Source organism: Erythranthe guttata, chromosome 4, assembly GCF_056151865.1.
Source record: "Erythranthe guttata isolate IM_541 chromosome 4, IM_541, whole genome shotgun sequence".
Taxonomy (NCBI): domain Eukaryota; kingdom Viridiplantae; phylum Streptophyta; class Magnoliopsida; order Lamiales; family Phrymaceae; genus Erythranthe; species Erythranthe guttata.
Window position 1 is genome coordinate 1,310,849 of NC_142536.1, and position 22,975 is coordinate 1,333,823.

The 22,975-nt window shown below is 36.7% G+C and overlaps 6 protein-coding genes across 10 annotated transcripts; 1 reads left to right on the forward strand and 5 right to left on the reverse strand.

The window, feature by feature from the left end:
- The first annotated feature begins 1,312 nt into the window (after positions 1–1,312).
- On the forward strand, positions 1,313–6,121 carry TT8 (basic helix-loop-helix (bHLH) DNA-binding superfamily protein). Of its 4 annotated transcripts, none has more exons than XM_012977031.2 (8): positions 1,438–1,599; positions 1,728–1,988; positions 3,907–4,003; positions 4,220–4,234; positions 4,353–4,409; positions 4,504–5,050; positions 5,131–5,894; positions 5,981–6,121. In XM_012977031.2, the coding sequence occupies exons 1-8, from the start codon at positions 1,481–1,483 to the stop codon at positions 6,062–6,064; spliced, it is 1,944 nt and encodes a 647-aa protein (XP_012832485.2). In that variant the 5' UTR covers positions 1,438–1,480; the 3' UTR covers positions 6,065–6,121. The 4 variants fall into 4 exon arrangements, with proteins under 4 accessions (XP_088672373.1, XP_088672372.1, XP_012832485.2 ...); XM_088816244.1 differs by having other exon boundaries at positions 5,134–5,894; XM_088816247.1 differs by lacking the exon at positions 4,220–4,234 and having other exon boundaries at positions 1,313–1,599; positions 5,134–5,894.
- UVH6 (RAD3-like DNA-binding helicase protein) lies at positions 6,036–10,987 on the reverse strand. The gene is made up of 12 exons (XM_012977020.2): positions 10,273–10,987; positions 9,837–10,117; positions 9,257–9,339; positions 8,759–9,162; positions 8,460–8,653; positions 8,162–8,342; positions 7,963–8,087; positions 7,765–7,854; positions 6,843–6,921; positions 6,678–6,754; positions 6,469–6,577; positions 6,036–6,367 (listed from the first exon to the last, which is right to left on the reverse strand). The coding sequence occupies exons 1-12, from the start codon at positions 10,804–10,806 to the stop codon at positions 6,251–6,253; spliced, it is 2,274 nt and encodes a 757-aa protein (XP_012832474.2). The 5' UTR covers positions 10,807–10,987; the 3' UTR covers positions 6,036–6,250.
- A 232-nt stretch (positions 10,988–11,219) lies between these two features.
- On the reverse strand, positions 11,220–13,336 carry LOC105957840 (non-structural protein). The gene is made up of 7 exons (XM_012981817.2): positions 13,076–13,336; positions 12,923–12,980; positions 12,539–12,838; positions 12,391–12,439; positions 12,210–12,304; positions 11,746–11,864; positions 11,220–11,527 (listed from the first exon to the last, which is right to left on the reverse strand). The coding sequence occupies exons 1-7, from the start codon at positions 13,219–13,221 to the stop codon at positions 11,467–11,469; spliced, it is 828 nt and encodes a 275-aa protein (XP_012837271.2). The 5' UTR covers positions 13,222–13,336; the 3' UTR covers positions 11,220–11,466.
- A 767-nt stretch (positions 13,337–14,103) lies between these two features.
- LOC105953341 (putative acetyltransferase At3g50280) lies at positions 14,104–15,617 on the reverse strand. Its single transcript, XM_012977009.2, has 2 exons — positions 14,882–15,617; positions 14,104–14,799 (listed from the first exon to the last, which is right to left on the reverse strand). The coding sequence occupies exons 1-2, from the start codon at positions 15,609–15,611 to the stop codon at positions 14,120–14,122; spliced, it is 1,410 nt and encodes a 469-aa protein (XP_012832463.2). The 5' UTR covers positions 15,612–15,617; the 3' UTR covers positions 14,104–14,119.
- Positions 15,618–16,563: 946 nt separating this feature from the next.
- On the reverse strand, positions 16,564–18,770 carry LOC105957831 (uncharacterized). 2 transcript variants are annotated; one of them, XM_088817617.1, is made up of 5 exons: positions 18,581–18,758; positions 18,399–18,467; positions 18,074–18,227; positions 17,090–17,179; positions 16,564–16,954 (listed from the first exon to the last, which is right to left on the reverse strand). In XM_088817617.1, exons 1-5 carry the CDS (start codon positions 18,680–18,682, stop codon positions 16,842–16,844), a joined length of 528 nt encoding a protein of 175 aa, XP_088673743.1. In that variant the 5' UTR covers positions 18,683–18,758; the 3' UTR covers positions 16,564–16,841. The 2 variants fall into 2 exon arrangements, with proteins under 2 accessions (XP_088673743.1, XP_088673742.1); XM_088817616.1 differs by having other exon boundaries at positions 16,603–16,954; positions 18,074–18,233; positions 18,581–18,770.
- A 1,949-nt stretch (positions 18,771–20,719) lies between these two features.
- On the reverse strand, positions 20,720–22,939 carry LOC105953331 (Pentatricopeptide repeat (PPR) superfamily protein). The gene is made up of 2 exons (XM_012976997.2): positions 22,572–22,939; positions 20,720–22,158 (listed from the first exon to the last, which is right to left on the reverse strand). The coding sequence occupies exons 1-2, from the start codon at positions 22,881–22,883 to the stop codon at positions 20,905–20,907; spliced, it is 1,566 nt and encodes a 521-aa protein (XP_012832451.2). The 5' UTR covers positions 22,884–22,939; the 3' UTR covers positions 20,720–20,904.
- Positions 22,940–22,975: the final 36 nt, after the last annotated feature.

Consider the following 22,975-nt stretch of genomic DNA (forward strand, 5'->3'; position numbering starts at 1 on the left):
TATTAATGAATAAATAAAGTATCTCTAGTGTATCAAATACATAAAATCAACTAAACTATAATTGTGGAAGTAATAGCTATAAAGATTATGAAAATCTCTAAGAAAATGTAGGAAAAAAAAAACACATATATATAACGGTCAACACACGGTAGAAAAAAAAGGAAGAAAATGGTGTTGAATGGAGCTGAATAGCATTGGTTATGCGTGGAAAAGCTATAATTATTTTATTTAAATTTTGTCTTTTAAGTTATGAATTAGTTTTTTTTAGTTTTATATTAATTTTTATTTACTCTTGACATTTACATTATTTATGTTTGGATTCAATTTAAAATTTTACGTTATTCATTTTAGTTTCTAATTTTTCTCCCGTAAAACTTATAAATAATATATAAAAAAAATAGTTTAGACGATAACAGGTTTCGACCCGTAAAGGTTGGGTCCTACTACAAACCCGCCATGGACCCGCCTATCATAAACCCGTTAAAACCCACAAGTTTGGTTCTTCAAAATCAAGAACCGTTGTTTGACGTGACCAGGGCGGGTTTTGATAGAACCCGCGGGTTTATGGCCCGCGCACACCCCTACTCGATATATCGTCACGTACCAATTTCAAATTGTGTGGACCAATTGTGATTTATTATCCCATAACCAACATTCTAGTATGTTCAACACCTCGTATATAAAAATAAAAAATATATATATATATATTTAAAGATCATAATAAATATAAGAATTTTGTCACATTTAAATAATATTGTAAACAGAAAATAGATTGATTGGAAATCTAACCTTTGAAATCATGAGATGAGAGCTATAGGATATATTATATACATATATATTAGTCATAGACCAACGCCCGGTCATCTAACAATATCTATGCTACACCTGGTGAATATAACCAGGCACCCTAATTGATAAAATTTCCACTATGGGTTCAATTATGATCCATTGGGTTTTAGAAATATAATTATAAAATAAATTAAAAATGACACATGTCAATAAGAGAGCCACCCGGTGAAAATCACCGGGTGTAGCATCGTATTCCCGCGGTCATCTCCACCTAATTAATATATCCACTTCTCCTTTTGGTTAAAATTAATTATTTTATTTATTTATTTATTTTATTAATTTATTGTGTGTGTGTGTGTAATAGAAACAAGGTTTCGACGACATTTAGGTAACAACAAAACTGAGGTACACAAACAACTGTTAGGGTGGTCGGCACCAACCAGTCAATTATTATATATACATTATACTAATTATTTCTTTTTTTGATAAATATTATATTAATTATTTAGAATGAATTATCACACACATCACTAACTCTTTAAGTTGCAACACTACTCCAACCACTTTTCTTTCATTTTGTCTCATCATCAACATTTTTCAATCATCCTTCTCTTTTATTTAATATAGAAAATATAAAAAAAAAAAAAAAAAAAAAAAGCTTTTTTATTTAATATAATTTGAGAAAAATAAAATGGACGTTTCGCCGCCGGCGGCGGCTCGAAAGAGTCGGCTCCAAAGTGTGTTACGGGCGGCGGTTCAAACGGTTGAGTGGACTTACAGCCTTTTCTGGCAAATCTCTCCACAACAAGGGTACGTAAATCGATCGATCAACTCGTACTTGTGTGTGTTTTTGTACGTGTATATATAAATATACATATGTGTGTAATAAAATTAAAGAAAATAATGTTAATTAGTTAATGTTGATTATATTGACGAAGAATCCTAGTATGGAGGGAAGGGTATTACAATGGAGCAATAAAAACGAGAAAAACAATTCAACCAACAGAAGTTACCACAGAGGAAGCCACCATTCATAGAAGCCATCAGCTTAGAGAACTGTACGAATCTCTCTCCGCCACCGATGCTGGCACCAGCCAACAATCAAGGCGGCCCTCTGCCGCCTTGTCGCCGGAGGACTTGACTGAATCCGAGTGGTTCTACTTAATGTGTGTATCTTTCTCTTTTCCTCCCGGAGTTGGGTAAGAAGAATTTATTAATCTTTTTTTTTTGGATTTAATTAGTGATTAATAACACATGCAGTACTATCGCGATCAATATTCGACTATTTTCGTTTATTTTTTAAGAATAAAGTTATACCATACAAGGATAGTGAGGCATTGATTGTGTAGGGGCAGTGATAATGATGCGATCTCTCGAGTATCATAAGATTTCTGTACTGAACGTAAGAAAACTCTTGTTTATTATTTCTCTTCATAATAAAACCCTAGCACAATACGACTATTTAAAGATAATAAAACCTTAGAATCCTAATCTAACTAGAAAAGATAATTACCTATACTAATTAAATACTTAATAATCTCCTAATTACTAAACAGACGGCTATATAAATATAAATATATATGCTAAATATACTATTTTATATAATTAATAATTAACTATTAACTAAACTAATAATTAAATAATATATTAAATAATAATTCGTATCAAACCACCCCTCTTGAAATGAACCTTGCCCTCAAGGTTCGAATATTTGCAGCTCTCTCTTTTTTGCGCTTCCATCTATGCTTGATGCCATCAAATTTCTTCAAAAATAATTTGTTCTCATGTAGGATGCTGAGAACACGAATCTCAATCAATTGATCGACTACTTCATCACATGTCTCCACCATCGTTGACTCTTTAACGTATTGTTTGTTATGGTCAAACAATTCATTAAACATCATCGAGGAAATATTTGACACTTTTAGTGATACATCAATCTTCTCAATAGCATTGTTAGATTTCTTAATCTCCTTGAAAATCGTCAATACTCCTTCGTCTTCTTTGTTTTGAACATCATGGAAATCTCCCAATATCCATCGTAACTCTTCGTTCTCCTCCTTTGTTAATTCCTCGTCTACGTCCCAAATTACCTCAAGTGAATCCGATAATTCTTCTTTCGGCTCGTCGTCCCACTTTATCTCAGTTGAATCCGATTCTTCTTCTTTCGGAGAACTCACAAAAAATTGGGGCTCTTCGAAAAAATCATCGTCGTCCTCGTCCTCTCCCTCTGGCGATAGGCTCGGCAACGGCGGCGGTGGCGTTGGCGGTGATGGGCGGCGGTCCCTTCGGCTTTTGTGATGGCGTCGTCCTTGACTTTGTTCGAGCAATTTTTGGAGACCGATCCGTATCTCCTCCACGGATTTTTCCAATCGCTCTAAACGTTTTCTCTCGGACGGCATAATTTCGCAAAGTGTTGATGTAATCTCAACTTTGCTTCAGCTTAGCTTTGATATAATCGCTGCTTTGCTAACGAAGTGTTGGTGTTAATCGCAACTTCGCTCTGATACCAATTGATGCGATCTCTCGAGTATCATAAGATTTCTGTACTGAACGTAAGAAAACTCTTGTTTATTATTTCTCTTCATAATAAAACCCTAGCACAATACGACTATTTAAAGATAATAAAACCTTAGAATCCTAATCTAACTAGAAAAGATAATTACCTATACTAATTAAATACTTAATAATCTCCTAATTACTAAACAGACGGCTATATAAATATAAATATATATGCTAAATATACTATTTTATATAATTAATAATTAACTATTAACTAAACTAATAATTAAATAATATATTAAATAATAATTCGTATCAGATAAATGCAACCTGAACTAAATTAGGGGGGTTGAAATCAAAGTTTTAATTAATTATTTCTCTTTGTTATTAAAAAGTCTGTGTACTACTGAGTGGTTGGTGTCAATAAAATGCATGGTCCATATGAACCATTTATATATATCTCTTGTAATAAATTTACCACCTATATATATATATATATATATATATATATATATATATATATAAAAATTATGACTCTTTTAGTGGCATTATTTAATTAATAAGCAAATGAAATAGTTAATTAAATTAAGGTTGTGGTGTTAATAATGAAATAAGGTTGCCTGGAAAAGCATATTCAAAGCGGCAGCATATATGGCTTACAAAAGCAAGTGATGCCGACAGCAAAGCCTTCTCAAGAGCCATTCTTGCTAAGGTATATATATATATATATATATATATATATATATATATATATATATATATATATATATATATATATATATATATATAATTAGTATGTGATTTGTGTAGATCTACGGTGAAAGCGTATATATATTAAGATTGATAATCGAAACTACCTAAGATTCTTAAAACTGATACATGCATTGTCTTCGTTTCTTTTCGATTTCGATTCTTGTGCTGTTACAAGACTGCTGGAATACAGGTATATTGTTAACCTTGATGATCTTAATTCTGCAATTAATATATTAATTATATCGTAAATTCATATATATATTTTTTAAATTCTTGAAATCTATTTTTTTTTTACTGTACTGTTTCAGACAGTGGTATGTATTCCTTTGCTGGATGGAGTTGTTGAACTTGGAACAACAGAGATGGTAATTATTAATTATTAATTAAACCCTCTAATTAGACGTTAAGATTATTATTTGTTAGCAAAATTAATTTGTGGTGTTGGTTTAATTTGTTTAGGTTCAAGAGGACACTGGCATAATCCGACGTGTAAAAAGCTTCTTTAACAATAATAATGGGGGTCAGGATCCGAACCCGCCAAGGCCGGCACTTTCGGAGCACTCCACTTCAAACCCGCCAACTTCTTCGGAGCCCCGTTTTCCCAGTAGTCCTGCTGCTGCTGTGGTCCCCCCCACACATGAACCAACGTTTTTCGAGATGGGTAGCCACGTGGCTGACGAGGTGGCGGAGACCGGCGGAATTGGTAGCTTATCTCCGGCTGAAAACACAGTTGATGCAGATGGTACAACTCATTCAACGGGTCACGAGCCCATGCAAGTTGATATAATAATATCCGAGAATATTATTAGGGCTGGTACACCTGACGACGACTGCTCTAACGATTTGGACTCCAATTTCCACCTCCTCGCCGTCAGTCCGCCGGGGATTTCGACGGAGAACCATCCCGGCGCCGGCGGAGGATTAGATAAGCCTGGAATATCTGTGCAGACGTGGCAGCTGAAAGACGATCCCATGACCAGCAACATTATACCACCACATTCTGCTGGTACGTAACTAAATTAATTAATAATAATATCAATTATAAAAAAAAGATTAATTAACAATATTAAAATTTATCCACGTCAGCAGGTCTTCCATCATTTGACTTGGTGGTACAAGAAGACACCCACTATTCTCAGACAGTGTGGAGCATTCTGGAAACACAGTCAAACCGGTGGTCAAAGCAGTCTTCCTCCACAACCATGTCGTCCTCCGGCGCCGTATCCGCCTTCTCCAGGTGGTGCCGCCGCGAAAACCTTCTCGTCGGCGGTGGCTCCTCCCAGTGGGCCCTCAAATACATACTATTCACCGTCCCACTCCTCCACAAAATGTCCACGGCGTGCAATAATATCAAAGAGACGACAAACAACCCGCCGCCGGACGAGCTCAGCGCAAACCACGTCCTGGCCGAACGCCGCCGCAGGGAGAGACTGAACGAGAAGTTCATCGCACTCAGATCCCTAGTTCCGTTCATCACTAAAATGGACAAGGCTTCGATACTCGGCGACACTATAGACTACGTGAAGCAGTTGCTCAAGAGAATACAAGAACTCGAATATTCGAATACCAACAACAAGCATAGAAGTGTGGCCGCGTGTTCGGGGAAGGAGAAAAGGAAGATGAAGGTCGTGGCGGAAGGTGGCGGCAGCGGAGGAGGGACGGTGGCGGAGGAGGTGGCGCAGGTGGAGGTGTCCATTATAGAGAGTGATGCATTGGTGGAGATACAGTGTGTGCAAAACGAAGGATTGTTACTGGATGTAATGCAAGTGCTTGCACAATTTGGTATACACGTCACCACTGTGCAATCTTCACTTAGTAATGGGATTTTTACTGCTGAATTGAGAGCTAAGGTATTATTTACTACTTATTAAATATTTTATTTTAATTTTTATATGTGTTTATTTTCTATTTATATATATTTTAATTATTCTTTCAGGTGAAAGAGAATGTGAATGGCAGAAAACCGAGCATTGTGGAGGTGAAGAGATCGATACACCAAATAATTATTCTTCACCGTTAATAATTTAATATACTATTTGATGCAATACAACAAATTAAATCGTTATAATATTCAAAACTTTACTTATGATCCCTAAACAAAACAAATTTTAAAAAAAAATTTATATGAAAAACGCGTTTACCTGACAAATATACCTTTTTCTACGAAAAATTAAAAACGAATTGAAGAGACGGACGGAATAAACGGTCAAAACATCATATCCCCAGCTCCATTGACCATCTTCTCCAAGTCTTCTTGAGAAAGAAGGGTCTTTTTACCCACTGCACCAGTCTTATCGTAAGGCTGAGCCATCCTCCTCAAGAACTGTTTTAGCATATGGGGAAATTTAAAAAATTAAAAAATGCGCGAATACGAGAATATATTTCAATATAATAAGATGATTATAATATGTCAACAACATATACCTCTTTTGCAATATGGAGAGCCATGTCTGTGCTCAAGTTCAGATGTGCGTCCCTTAAATGCGATAATATCCAACCAGGCAACTTCGACCTCTTATCATGGCGACTATACCTACACTCGGGCACAATCAAGAAACGGGACATCTATTACCATGTTTAATTCTTGATTGTTACAATAATGTATAGTCGTTGTTAGAGAAAAGGATACAAACCTCTTGTCAGCAAAAATCATCATCCCGTAATCTGCCTTAGATCTGATTACTCGTCCCACGCATTGGGCAGCTTGTCTCTGAATATGCATATGTGAAAATGTGTAAGAACCATATGAAACAGTAATTTATTTTCTTTTTGAAGTAATGAGTTGCTAGTAGTGGTACCAAAGCATCAAAAGTCAAAAAATCGCCCTCTTTTATTTGGAAAGTCTCGCGCAGGTATTCCAATCTCGCAAGCAATATTCTGCAAATACAGCCAAAATGAAGCCACATTGAAGCAAAAATTAGACTTAGTTTCTCAGACTAAACACATTAAAACTTCTTGCATTGCATTGTTTGCTAAGCTCGACAACTAAAGTCTCTAGATAACCTCTCCTTTAAAACCTCTTAAAATCCATGTTTGTTCAATAAGCCCTCTAACTAAGTACCTCATCTAAGCTTTATTGTTTGCTAAGCTGACTTACTAAACTCTATAACTAAGCTTCATTAAAACGTCTTTCAATACATGGTGTACTATGCTAATGGAGCCAGGAAAAAAGGCAGAACGTGGATTCCGACCTTCAGGGTGTTGTTACTACATTCCTTCATTGGTAAGTGTTACTACAATCTTTCAATTTTATTTTTCGGAACGACACGTGTAGGTTTTTGGCTTGTACGAATGGGATATCAAGAATCCTTTACCTCAAGAGCCGTCGCTCTTCCTTACTTTCTTCATCGCTATCATCCAGATTTTTTAGTCTGTAATTTTCATTTGGTTGCTATATTAGTTCATTTTTCAGTAATGGGTGTGCTGAAGAAACAAAAGGTAGGAGAAGAATATAAAAGTATTATATTATCTAACATATTTGCTTGATTGTGGAGCCTATTGATGTATCTGGTGTCACTGTTAGATGGTGGACCTGCCCATGTGGAGTTCGTCCATAACTGCTTGGCTTGCAGCTATAACTTAGGTGTTTATTAGCTTAGGGTCTGTTTGGGTTTTTATCGAACCAAGGATTTACAGCTACTGATAAATTACTGTCCAGGGAGTTTTGAAAAAGTACCACTAAAAAGAAATCGAGGAGTCAGAAAAATGTGATTAGTTTACCTGCTGAGCGTGTACTGAAAAGGAATTCCAAACATGATTACAAGTCTGCCGTAATGTCTATCAAAGTCTATACCTTCTGCCACTTTTCCTCTGCAATCGAATTAAAATAATGGTCAACGCACATAAGGAGAAACGAACAAAAATGTTTTGAATAGTATGTGAAAGTCAAGCATCAAGACTAATATGCAGATGAGCTACCTGGCAACTGAGAAAAAGACAGCCCCTCTTCCACAGTCGCAAGCTCTACGATAATTGTCCAATGCCAATGTAGTTTCCACAACATCTTTAGTTTCTATGAACACAAGTTTGTGTTGCATTATCTCCTGCAAAATAAAATACAAAATTCAGACAAAGCCAAAAAGCAGATATCTTCTATTTAACTTGCAAACGGATATACCTTAAGAATTCCAGACTCGTGCCAACTATTAACAATCGCATCCATGTAAGAATAACTAACAAAGAAGCAAACAACTCCATCTGGAACCACCGACACCATTTCAAGCAAAAGTTTGCCGTAATTTTTCTCCACTCCAGGGTCATTTCTTAGTTCATACTTCGTGCTCACAGGAAGTTGATCACTAAAAATTTAAAAAGGGAGAAGGGGAGGGATTATAAAATGAAAAAGTTGAAATAAATTCAATTATGATGATAAATTCTAAATCAGATGACTGCAGAAACAATAAATGACTTGTTACCTTCCCCGTGTGAGAACCATCGGGCATATACAATCCCTCGTTAAAGACATTGTAAAGCTTCGACTAACCACGGGATTGAAATTAAGAAGACGAGGGTATAGATCAATAGGACTCAGTGTTCCAGAAGTAATAACAACAGATTGGAACCGTTCAAACACGGGCTTTATGGCAAGAGAAGCATCGTGACAACAAAGCTGAACAAAAACATAGGCATTTCATTAGAAACCAGGGGCAAATTACTAGACAAGGTTCAATGATAATAGAAAATATTACATGTAGGCAATTAAAATATCAGCTACCTGAAGGACAGGGTCAGGTATATGAGGCATTCTTTCATCAAAAGGTTCAATGATAATAGAAAATCCTCGAGTATAGGTCCCTACAAGAGTTGCCATATCGCAAACCGCCTGAATATGTAAGAAGTCTTCAGTATCGGTTATCTCCAAAGTTAACATAAGGGAGTGAAGCCGGTCATAACAAAATCGTAGCATCTTTTGGTCTATGCCAACTTGGGCATTAACAGAAGCAACAAAGGAAACAGGCCCTTCCTTCTCAACATTTTCGGTTTGCAGTCGTCCTCTAAGATACTGGACCAATCTGCGTAAAACAGACAAGAAATGTTCTGCACGCCTGATATTTCCAGGAACTGCTTCCTTCAATATATCCTCAGGCAACGTAGGATTTGAGAACCAAGTGTCGCTAACTGCAAGTAGAGAAAATATAATATTTTAATGAAAATTATGATGTGGTAAAGAGTTCCATGCTCAATTTTAAAATGATGAATCAATTCAACGTACTAGGAAGGTTCCCCCTTTGAGCCAACCCCTCAACAAGCCGGTTGTATTCTGCACGCAATCGACCAGCATCTGTGGCCTTTAACCTTCCTACCAAGTTAAATAAAGTTAAGATAAAAAGAGCGATGTCATGAAACACTAGTTTCTTTTCCTTTTCTTTTTTTCAAAGAAAGAAGAACGGTGACATGCTTTTAGGAGAAATATTTACAGTTACAGTTATTCATAAACAGTTGAATATTCAAACTACATGTGGAAAACCATCTTTCTTATATACACCAATACTTTCCATTCTGCAGTTTGTTTTACCAAATTATTTCTCTCTTTCACTTTAGCTTACAATTTTTAACAAAAATCTACAGATATAAAATCTCTGATGATTCTATTTGAACCAACACATATAGTATGCATTATCGTTTCTGCTTACTGCAGCTTGCTTCCCATATTCAAAATGCAAAAAATCCTTTTATGCACTTCCCAACTAAAAGATCACAATGAACTTCGCAATTGTATATGTATAGCAAAATCAAGAACCAATTGTAGGAAATTTTGAGAGAATCTTTTTTGAAGGAACAAAAGCACACACCTCTCAATCTCCTGTGACATCCTATTAAGATTCCTTGTTGCCCCTTCAAGTGTCTGCATCCGTACGCTAACACTGAGTGCTTCAATGCAGACATTGTCGATATTATGGGCCTCATCGAAGACCACAACACACTCCCTCTGCATCTCCTTTGATATGATTCCGGCAACTTTTGGATCAAGTAGGTACTGGTAGCTGTACACCACCACATTTGCAAATTGCACCATATGTCGTGCTAAAAAGTAAGGACACCACCCTTTTGCTTTCCCGAATGCCCTCAAATCCTTCAATGATCATAAACAAGCATAATTAAAAATCTATTTTTCCAAGCCTCCATTAAGATAATCAGCAGAATATTAGTTGGACAGCTTAAAATGAAAACCAAAACTTCCAATTGAGTCGTCAATAAGACAAAAATACTCGAAAAAAAGGGGAAAACCTGCAATGTATAAACTCCCGGCGGCAAAACCGCATCAGAGGCTGCCTTCTCGTAATTCTCGAAAAACTCACACGTCGGAATATTCGGATTCTCAATCGCCATTGTCCTTACCCAACTCGCGGTAAGCTTCCTACAACCAGCATCGACCGAATCCCGATTCTCGGCCGACAGGACACTCGGATTCACGCACAAATTCTTCCTCGACGAGAGCCCTAGGGCGAGAATCCTCGCCGACGGCCCCAAATGCTTAACCTGATAATTGTGCAGCAGCTTCAATTCCGCTAGGGTTTTCTCCATTTCGTGAACGGTGCGGGTGCAGTAGAGAAGTTTTACTGGATTCGAGGGCTTCGACAAAACGTAGCTCGTGATCAGGGAGAGAAGAGCGATGGTCTTACCGGTTCCCGTCGGCATTTCGAGGAGGCAGTGCCCTTTGGCGTCGAGAGCGCGTTTGAGTTCAACCATGTATGAGTATTGCTCCGGGTATATGTTATCGTACGGGAAGTATACAGTTACATCTTCGATTTGGAATTTCATCTTTACGGCGACGCCGATAGCAGCGGCAGCGGCGGCGGCGAGAACGAGGAGCGGTGAATAGGAACAGTCGGAAGTGATCGCCGCTGATAACGAGGGTGCTCAGTATTTAGATTTCTGCAGAGAGGCGGCGTCGTTTGAAGACCTAATAATAATTTTATTCTTACTAATTAATTAATTAATTAATTAGCTCTCTCTTCTTCTTTTTTTTTTATACATTATTAAAAGAATTAAAGAAAAATCTCTCCTTGGATATAATATAAATATTGCGATTTTTATTATTTATTTGTTATAGGTGAATTAAAAAACAAATTCCTGATTTTGGGACAACCTTTTTCATAGAAATTTCCAAGATTTCAATTTCCATTTTTTTTAATACAGAGAGAAAAAAAAATCAAAAAAAAAAAAACGATTCCGTTTGGTGTAAGTAATTAATTGAGCCAAAATAGGCGAAACAACATGAACAAGGTGAGGAATATGTCATATTACAATGAACAACTTACAAACAATTCCAGTACATGCTTACTGCAAGTACAAGCATGCCTAGGAATTTAAACAGACTGCATTTTCTCATTGCAGTAAAAACTGTAGCAATATATTTTCAGACAAATTCTTGTCAAGATTCCCATATTACAGATTTATGCATTCAAGATCGGTGACAACTCAATCTTCCGGAGGTGATGTCCTGAAAGCTAACCCCTTGATTGTGTGCCGACACTGAAACCTACCATGTAAAACAACTCGTCCGTTTTAGGGAAATGGAGAAACCGGACTTCCGAATTAGAATTGAAGGAAGGGAAACATAAAGAAATATGGTATGTGGAAAATGTATCTCGTTTTCAAAGTGGTGAACATAGATACTGCATTACTGAATAAATCAATCGAATTGAAGAGAAGTTGAGCTTGAAAAGAAAACTATAATAAACTTGAATCATTCATTACCAGATTAAATCGTTTGATGCAGAGTCCATCAATCCAACAGAGTTAGCACAATCATTAAGTTGAGCATTCATTTGCGGATCTCGGGTTCTGCATCTAAATCGTAATCTAAAAGGCACCCTCTGCAACAGAAAAAAAAAAAGGATGAATCAATATGTTATCCTTTATCAAGCAGGTAACAGAAAACTTGATACCAAGGTTTTCTTTAGGAGTAGAAAATGTATAATATCAGCTTCCCGGAGAAGTGTTTGTTGCTCCAAGAAACGTAGAGAGTTAAAAAGCAGCATCACATATAGCCTTTGATTTATATAAATAGTGAAATCCACGATACAGACGTCATCTTTACTTACAGAAAGAATAGGAAAAGGAATCTGAATCAACTAGTTATTATCATATAGAAACTACAGTAATGCATTTCCACATAGGAACAAAACGAACATTGAATAAAGAGCGAACAATCTTTTTACCTTCCTATTTTGCCGAAATTCGCGCTTGGGGAGAAAGTGCAAAGGCAAATTAAGGTGTGAGGGAGCCTTGACTAAGAGAAACAATTTTGTTGGACCTACAAACATTTAATTAACCAAAAATCACACACAAAACCACTACTTTCGATCACATCAAGAAACCAGGAATACCACAATTAGTTACCAGCATATGAATCCGCTCCAGCTCCGCTTGATATCATCGTCCGAATCGCCTACGAAAAATTAGAAACGGCAACAACAAAAAAAAAATAATTAAACACTTTATTTTATCAGATAAAATGCAATGACCCCAGCCAGAATCAAGCCACAACCTTTCTAGAAAGATTATCGGCAGTTTTACTTCGACTAAAATCTCCAGAAACAACACTCCCCTGCGGAAAGCTCAGTTCATAAACATGCAAAGGCCTAAGAGGACTAGGACCAAGAACAAGAGAAATCGTCTCGACCGTCGGAACTTCAGCAAACATTAGCTGAAGAGCAGATTTTAGATTGGAAACACAAGCCATCAATTTCTCAAACCTTCTTATCCCCATTTTCACCTCTCTTTTCCTTGTGGCTTGCTTCCTCCTTGTCGATATCGCCTTCACTTCATTTTTCGCAAGCTCGACTTCCTATTCAGTAGTTAAATTTAGGAACTTTGAAATTCTATGCTTGAAATTGAATAGGGGGAATCTGAAAATTAAAATCAATGTTACCAATTCTTTGAACTCAGCGCGCAATTCATCGAATTCCTGTGTGATATCCTGAAGTACTCTGCCAAATTAACAAGATCAGTGAAAATAAAAAAGGACGAATTTAGGAGTGTTCGCAAAATTGAATGGAAATGTGCAGAATTTTGACGGAATTACGAAGGGATTTGCTGGTGCATGAACAGAATGAATGCAATTATGTCGGTGACGACGTGGAAAACGGCGGAGCTATCGAGTGAGTAGGAGGCGGTGTCGATGTTGACGAACTCGGTCTCCGAGCTTCCTCCGCCTTCTTCCATCGGCATCACCGCTGCAAATATACCAGAGAAATCGCTTGGAAATTGACCGGAGAAGGGAATTGGGTGGGGTTCTGCTACTGCTAATTTTTCGAATTTAATATCTGGGCGGGCTTAATTATTTTCTTTAATTTTTCGAAATTAATATATACGTGGGCTGAATTCTTTTCTTTTGATGGGCTTTATGTTTGGGCTTTTATAGGTTTGTAGTGTTGCCTCAGGGCCTTGAGTTTTGTTTATATATATTTTTTTTGGTAGGTTACTGCCAACCCCCTAGATAATGTTAAATTGCGAAAAAACCCCTCGTGTATGGGTAATTACAACCACCACTCAATTATGAATCGTCTCACATGTTCACCATTGTTATTTCAAATTTAGTGAAATCTTTTAGATTATGTGGCATATTTTCCAGTTTGTACCCGTTTTACCCTATTCGAGCTCGACATTTTGAAATAAAATGATCATAAGATGTTTCTTTTGGCTTATAAATATCAAATTGGGATGCATCATAAACCGAAGTTGCACAAAACGAATATAAACTAGATAAGATTCTATGGAATTTAAAACATTACGTTGAATTTGACACCGTAAAAATGCATGTGTAAGAAGATTCATAGTTAAAAATGATAATTGTAATTATCCAAACAAAGAATATTTTTTTTCAGGAGTTGGCCATAATTATATTATTTTTTTTTTTTTTGAGTAAATTCAAGTCCATTACAAGGGGAAGTAGGGGAGGGGGGAACTCGAACCCTAGACCATTACCCTATTGGTAAAGGGTAGGTACCAACTCTCCTAATGAGGGTTGGTCATAATTATATTATTTTTAAAAGATCTTAAACATAAAACAGTCGTACGATTAAATTACTCGAAAAAAAAAGTAAAAAAAAAAAAACAATAAAAGCAATTAATTAACGAACTCCATGAACTCCCAGTCATCCGCCATGGCAGACAAAGTTTGAGGAACCAAACACGCCTCAATATCCACACTCCCTTCTCCCACCCCTCGAGTAACCGTTATCCTTCCGTCAGAGCTACTTGCTTTTCCGCTTCTAACCGCCACCGGTTTCCCCCACCCGAAATCGTTACCGTCATAAACGTCAAATCTCGGAGAATTTATCAGTATAAAAAAATTCCTCGGTAGCCCTTCAAATTGCAGAAATACGGGCTCTTTGATCCAGCCCGTGTAAAGCTCCTTCACTTTACCCGGCCCGTTTCCAGAACCCACCATCCTGTTTATCTGCCACGCGGCCCAGCCCAGCCCGTTCTCCAGTAACTTCGAAGTTTCCACCGTCACAATCCCCGGAAAAACCGCGTTCCCGAAGTATTCTTCTGGGAGAGGTGGCTCCATCCTCTGCCTCGCCCCCATTGGTACCTCAAACGTCGTCGTTTCATGATAATCACCCATGGCGAAACGACACCGTATGATGCACCGCCATACGTGGGCTACGATTGCTTGCAGAGAGGAGATTTTGCCTTTACTAATTTCCCCCATTTCTTCGTTGGCTCTTTGTTTGAGCTTCGCTACACTCTCTTTGCTCAGGTGAAAGATTATGTCCTTCAAAACTTGTCTTCCCCGCGATTCAGCTGCAGAAATTGGATTAATTAATTAATTAATTATCAAAGTAATCAAATTGGGGATTTTAATTAGGGTTCTAAATATATATACCTTGATTGTTATCATTATTATTGGCCAGGTGAATGAGATGTTTATTATTGATATAGATGCTGCCGGAGCCGGATAAATCGAGATTAATTTGATCTCGATTAAGAATTGGTGGTTTGGAAATTGGATTAGTATCATCTCCGCGGGAAATCTGAGCCCAGGAATTGAAGAAATGCCAGAAAGAAGTACCGTCAACTAACAAGTGATTAATGCTGCACCCAACGAACAACCCATCCGCCAGCTCAGTCACCTGAACCGCCATCAGCGGCTGAGTAACGCCGCCGTGGTTCCGAACTCCGGTGAGCGGGAAGAAAGACCCAACAATTTCGGGAACGTAATAATTAGTTGATGAGCCGAGTACATCGGCAACACCGAAATTCGCGTCTTCAACTTTTGCATGGATGAAAAGTGCACCTCCTTCAATGTTGTTGCTGCTGCAGTCGATGAAGAAGGTAGTGGCGGCGCCGTCGTCGGATGTGGTGGTGGAGAGGCGGCCGGCGAGCGGGGGAAAGAAGTGGAGCGTGCGTTGGAGGGATGATTTGAGGTGGTGGATTAAGGAGGTGGTTTCTTGGTGCGGGCTGGGCTTGCGGAAGAGAAGGCCCTTTTGACTGTATTCGAGAAATAGAAGCCCGAGATCCCATGCAGTCAAGTTGATCCTAGCCGTTGATTCAGTTGCCACTTTGATCTTGCACGTTGATATTATATTTATTCTCGAACTGTGTTCTTGAGACATTTTTTTTTTGTGATCGTATGAAATGAACGATCCCTCTTCCTTCTTATTTATAACCGGATATTAAAAAAAAAAAATTGTTTATTTAAAATGTTATTATTACATACCATATTTCTTACTGCACGTAAACGAAATAAGGAGAGAGCGACGCCTAACGATCATATATGCTATTTTACTCTTTTATGTGAAAAAAATAAATTTTAGAACGTCATTGTTTAACTAACTTAAACTAAAACCCAATGTGTACAACTATATGGTACGTGTGCATTATATTTGCAGTCGTCCCTTTCTTTATTTATTAATGCAGTTATTGAGCCATTGTTTTTTTTTTTTTTTTGTGCACAATTGCAGGTCTACCTGAAAAGGTTATTAGACTAACCGAGCATTCAATAATGTCCAATTATTTACTAAATCGTGATTAATCTTACCGACGAAATGTACAAGACATTATTATTATTTGATGATATATGATGAGGCGAGTATGTTTGTAACAGTAAGAATATTATTCGAGTCGTCCTCCTCCGTAGTGGCATGAATGAAAATTACCGCTTCTCCCCCTCCATTAATGTCGGATTTGGTGGCGATGAGGCGGCTGGTGAGCGGCGGAGAGAAGTGCAGCGTACGTTGTAGGGATGATTTGAGGTGGTGGATTAAGGAATTATTAGTGTGGGATATTGGGCTTGAGAAAGAGAAGGCCTTTTTGACTGTAATCGAGAAAGAGAAGCTGCGGCAAATCGAATGGCGTCAAGTTGATCTGAGCTGTTGTTTCTCTTTGAGCTGCCACTTTGATCGTCGATATTGTACGTGTTTTTGTGTACAATGTTCCACAAAATTATGGATAAATGCGAGATGTGCATGCAATAGTAGGATATAACTCGATCAAGTTCACCGAGTGCAACATTAAAAAAATATATATATTTTTCCATGATCAGGTAATAATATAGACAAGGATAACTAAAAAGAAATTCATTGGGAAACTATATATATAAGAAATAAAAATAAAACACTTAATTAATTGGAATCATGCAATAATGAAATAACTATTGGTCTGACATAATGGTGCTGTTCTTATTGAAAACATAAAAACGATAAGAAATTAATTATTAATGGCGCGAGCAGTTAACAAATAGAGTGCAATCCAGGGACTAGTTATAATATTTCTAAGAAATAAATTTTGATATTATTCTGGATCGCACCCTATTATTATTGTTTTTAAAGCTGGCTGCTGGCTAATTAATAAGTCCATTCTTTAGGGAGATAAATATCTGGCGAAACACAAATGACGTCGGCCTCGTCATCCACCTCTATATTTTCTTCGGTTTTTCTCACCGTATCTTTGCGAGGTTCTGCACACAAAAATGTAATCCATCGTTGTCGATCAGCATTAATTCGTTTTATTTCTCAAGAAATAAATTATATATATATATATATATATATATATATATATATAATGTATGTATAGGTGTAATAAAATAATTAACCTGGTTTAGATTTAATAGGTTGGCCAAGCTCATGCACGTTGAGGTTGAGGGCCTGAACCACTCGAGAAGGCAGCAAAACTGGAGAGAAAGCTGGACAATAAAACAAAGAGATAATTAAATGCATATTTTATATCAATTCCAACTAAAAAAATTAATAAATAAAGGTCGATGAAATATTATTATTATTACTGTTATCATTTAAACTATATGAAGAAATATTATTATTGGCAATTATATAGAATCTTGTAATAAATTGTGGTATCTCATTCCCTAATAATATATATACAAGTAGTGATAACTGTATGTTCGACAAGAGACCTATATATCAACATTCGACAGACAACGGTACATTCGAGCATTAATAACAGCGTTTAAATTCAAACTATTCAAATGAGATCGATAAATGCAAAAGATATAAAAGGATTGCAAAAAAATCGAGAAAAAATAAATATATAATAATTTTGATCTTGTAAATATATATATAGATATTAATTTAGGATGGCAACATCATCCTTAATGTTTATTTTTTTGGCAAGTTTAATCATAATATATATATCACCGCCAAAATTAAAAAAAAAAAAAAATCGTTGCGGGAGAACGTACACGTGGTTGCTTCTAATTTAGGAATATCTCATTTTTTTTTTGTTTTATACAAATTAGTCATACTCGAAAGATTACTCGATTATCTGTAAAATAATTTTGACATGAACTAAAATGCTACCACTACTATACTTACAGAACTAAAATTACAATTTACACAGAGTTTGTAGAACATATTATTTATTAGGTCAAAGCAGAAAATATAAAAAAAAAAAAATATGCAAATCATAATTTTCTAAATAATATTAATAATAAAATTAACATGATTATTTGATTCTCCAAATTCCAATATAAATCATTTAGATTCTAATTTTTTTTCTACATTTAAAAAATCGAATTTGAAGTACATAATTAAAAATAAAAATTAAAAAATTGCATACATACCAGGCTTATTGCTGAATTCAGCACCATCCTTGCGGGGAATAAAAACCCCAGTGCCAGAAGTTTTTGGGTTCGAGCCCAAAAATATTGCCTGCATTCCGGGCCCACTTGAGGCCCAATTCGCCTGGTTTCTTGCTCTACGTCTCGATTGTCCCTGCTGAAACTATATATTATAAAAAGATTCAATTAATAAACATCATAATTAAATTAATTAACAAATTAAAACCAGGCACCGTCTCCGCCACCCGCCGCCGTGGCCGTCGCCGGCCAAAATAAGATACCATAAAATGAGAAAACGTAAGTTTTTACTGTAAATTAAAATTAGTACCATCATTTCTTCAGCAGACGGCGGAGATTTTATCCCATGCCGACGCACCCCAACTCCAAACTGCTGCTCCTGCTAATACGTAAGAAGAAGAAATACGCGCATAAAAAACTTGTACATTTTGATTACGTACAAACAATAAAGCGTAGGGTACACAAGGAGGAAACATATTATTTAGTATTTACCTTTGTCTGCTGCTTATTATAGCCACGGCCAACGGGTGCATGTTGTGGAGGAATCCAGTTCAACACTCCATGCTCGAGTCCATCGTAACCATTGTGCGCCATGTCACACCCGATTATCGAACAATCTAGAGAGAGAGAGAAACGGTGGGTGATTTCTAGTTGAGAACAATATAATTTTTTTATACAGTTCCAACTTAATTTAAACCTGCAACATAACTAGTTATATATACTTACAAACCGGGGGGTTTGGGTGGGTGGGTGGGTGGGTAGTGGGGGTGGGTGGGGGGTGGTGGATTATGTGTTAATTAATGGGATAAAACTGGATTTGCAATTATTAATTATCAGTCTTGCCCTTGATGTAATCTTAATTACGTATGTCAATTGTTTCGTGCTCTACCTTCGTATTCATTTACTCTCTCATTTTTGGGTTGTTGCAATTTAACTTTTTGCCTTTAATTGTGATTTTAAATCGGGGTTTTTGGACAATTAATTGCACTCTTAATTTATAGTCTTGCTTTTTCAGGCAGATTTGGTCGGATCCTAAATTTGAATTTATTATTGACTTTTTTTCTTTAGGATTTGTGTACAGTAAAATATAACATTGAAAATTATGAATTCATAAATGGCATTATTCGTAATATTAAAATTATTTCTTCTGTAAACTTTGAAAGGATCTCGATGTTAAGTATATAATTAATTGGAGTTTTTTTTAGAAAAATAATCAAATTAATAGGATCTCCAATATTCTAAATGAGAAATTATCTTAGTAATATGAGTGTGAAACAAATCAGGTCATCGGAATTTCTAATTTCCTTTTTCAAAATCATTAAGATGTCTTGATAGTGTTTTGATTGTTTAATAATCTAAAATTTAAACATTCAATTTGGTTATTTTCTTTTTCGAGCCACGATCGTTAATCTCCGAGTTATAAGTAAGTGACGATAAATATATATCGTAAGGAGTTTATTATCAAGAGCACCGTACATTCGAATCCAATCGAAAGATAGATCTTATCCTAAAGGTAAGTTCTACTTCCAAATTTATGATTTATCTCGAAAAGATAAATTATTATGATTGTTTGATCGGAACGTTTTATCGAACTCAAGTTTGTATAAATTATGACGGCATTCGAATTTATACGAGAGGACGAATCATAATAAAGCCATCCAACTTCATATCTTAATTAGGACATTAACTAAGCTTTTCACAAATGGTAAGCTCACTGTGGTTTACGTATTTTGTATAATTTGCGAACTATTTTATAAAAGTATAGGTTTATTCAATGCACTACGTATATGATTGATTGCGAGTTACTTACAAATAAATAATTAGTTAGGAGTAAATAATTAGGACACTAACATTTTTTGATATTTTCAATCTAAGAGGTGATCAGGGGTATAAAAGTAAATTCATAAGAACAAAAATCATATAATTGGGCAAACGTGGGACGTGGATAGGTTGGGTTGGGTTGGGTGAACCCCTCCTCTCCTCCCGCAGGTTGTTTCAGTTATTCTTCACCTAAGTTTTCTTTGTCCCAAAATAATATACCAACTAATATTTCTTATTATATAAAAGTAAACTACCTAGTATTTTATTTTCGTCTGGCAATAAATAATTGCCATTAAAATAATTTTGTGTTCGGAATTAAATGGAATTGGAAGAGATTAAGTTATGGTGCACGTATGCAATCAGTAATCCCTACCTAATTAATTCAACAACACGAAGAGGGGACTAATCTTTGTATGTTTCTCATCATTAAGACATTAACCACCACACCAACCTTGCCTATACACCTTTGACCAAGTACATGTTTTGATTTAGGAAAGTTAACCTCATTTAAAATCGAGAACTCTACGTAGATATGCACGTAATCACATACACGTACGCATGTAATTCTGTAAAATATGTACGGGTGTAATCAATATTTTTTTTGGTTCAAATAGGAAGCTAGTGATCATTTTAATTTTTTGTTTTGAATACAATATTATGAGTATATTGTATAATAATCTTGGATTTGAAAGCGATATTTTAAATTTGAAAAAATATATTATTTAAAAATAATAATTTTAAATACTATATATTAAAGTAGATTTTAAATTCACCTCAATTCATATTCCTCTTCCTCCAAACCACCAGAACTTGCCTCACCTGCTAAAACATTCTATTTCACCATTGTTTATAACAAAACTCACCAAGGCTGTAATATTCAAAACTCACAAACAAAAAAGTTGTAAATAGTAATATTCAGAAACAAAATCATACACTACCGTTGTGATATTTAAAAAACAAAATCATTTTCAAGAAACCGATCATCGATTTTGCTTCTAAATACCACTTGGAATTTCACCGATACACATTTTACTCGTTTGCAAAACGAGTTTCTTGATTTCCTCGTCCATCGCCACATTATCCTTCTTCATCCTCTCCTCGACAATAAGTGGCATCTTACCAGCTTTTGCGTAAGTACGTATAAGATACTTATACGTCTCCGTGTTTACATACCCAACCCCCCGAAGAATCACAACCAACTCTTCAGCTACCTCAACATTGCCCAACTCTTCGACAAGCGTAAACATTTCATGCACCAGCTTTTCGTCGGGATCCCATTTTCTTACACTACTAATAGCTTTCTTAAAACAATCGAGAACCCTGTCCAAATCCCTTTGTTTCAAATAACCCCATGTAAGAAGCTCCCACGTGGTATACCCTGGTACTAAATCATTCTCCACCATCCGATTATAAAAAGCCTCCGCCTTATCCATTCCGCTATTACTGATGTAAGAAGAGAGAAGCAAATTCGGAACCCTAGTATCTTTAGTCGGAGAAATAGACTCCCATTCGTTATACAGCTTCTCAGCTTCGTCGATTTCCTTGAATTTGAGTAAGCAAGAAATCATGCAAGTGTACTCAGCATCGCTCATTTTTCGATAAGTGGTCTTCATCTTCTTCCATATTCGTCGAATCTCGTTCTTATTCTCCATAGCAGTGTGCAAACTCAACAGAGATGAATAAGCCACTCGAACTTTCTTAGAGACCTTCTTCTCCATCTCCTTCAAAGAAGACTCCGCTTTTTCCTTGAACGAATTCTTGATGTACATGCTGGTCAATGTGCTGTACGTGACCCAATCGGGTTCTATTTTAGCCTTGGTTAATTCGAGAAACACCTTTTCAGCACTCTCGACGAAATTTTGAGATGCGCATGCAGACAGCCACAGATTGTACGTGACAACATCTGGGGAAGTTGTCTTCTTCAGCCTCTTAATCATTTCCGGAACCTTAGTCAACTGCCCCGTGGAGACATATATAGACAGCATGTGGTTGTAAGGAAGAGGGCTCGTCAGGAAACCACAGTCTGACATCTTCTCCATCAGAGCTTCGGCCTTTTCGGACTCGTTGTGACGGACATAGGTGTGGAGAAGGGCGCTGCACGTTGCGGAGTCTCTCGTTTTTTCGGGGAGATCAAGAAAGAACTTCTCTGCACTATCTAAACCCCGGATTTTAGCAATTAAATCCAGGTGCACAGCATAGTCCCCAGACACTAGCTTCATATCTTCCTGAGTCATCATCCATTCACAAATCTAGAAAACAAAAAAATCAAAAAATAAATAAAAGGCCTGAATATTAAGCTTAGAATATGTAGCAAGAGTATTTACAGGACTCATTGTAAAATAGCTAATAGCTTGTTATCTCCTCAATCTCCATTACAGCATTTCCGATCTTGTTCGAGAATTAACAAATAGATTGAATACAAAAGTAACTAAGCATTGTGCCAGAGAGATAATTACTAAACACCACGGCAAAATCTATAATTACTTACCAGTTTATTTTTTATCTTCTGAAATATGCACATATTTCCCCCTTTAGTGATATAATTTTTTGCTCATAATACTATTTCTAAAGCATTTGTAAAATTAGACGAAAACAAAAGCAGATTTAAACCTAACATTTTAAATGCAAAAATGGGAAGTAGAAGTATACGCAGATGTACAACCTCGAGAGCGTGTTTGTAGCGCTTAAGCTTCCGGAGCTCGCGGACGATGCGATTGAGCTCGTACTTCCGTACAACGCGCCCCTCCTCCTTCCACTTCCGTACGGCGACGACGGCGCTCCGCTTCTTGTACACCAGAGCGAAAAGCCGCCGCCCTAGCGTGTCGCCGCCAGTACCGGAGGTAGAGAGCTTATTTCCGGCAGCGTATTTCCCCTCTTCTGAAAGCGTATCCTGCGCAGGAGACACCACCGCCGCCGTCCTCGTCGATAATCGGCGCGCGGCGGCGACGGATGTTCGAAGAATACGGGGCAACATTTTTCAATTTTTTACGGAATACACTAATCGGGAAACGGAATGTGAACTAGTTTTCAATTGTGGGCTTAAAAATATACATTGGGCTTATATTT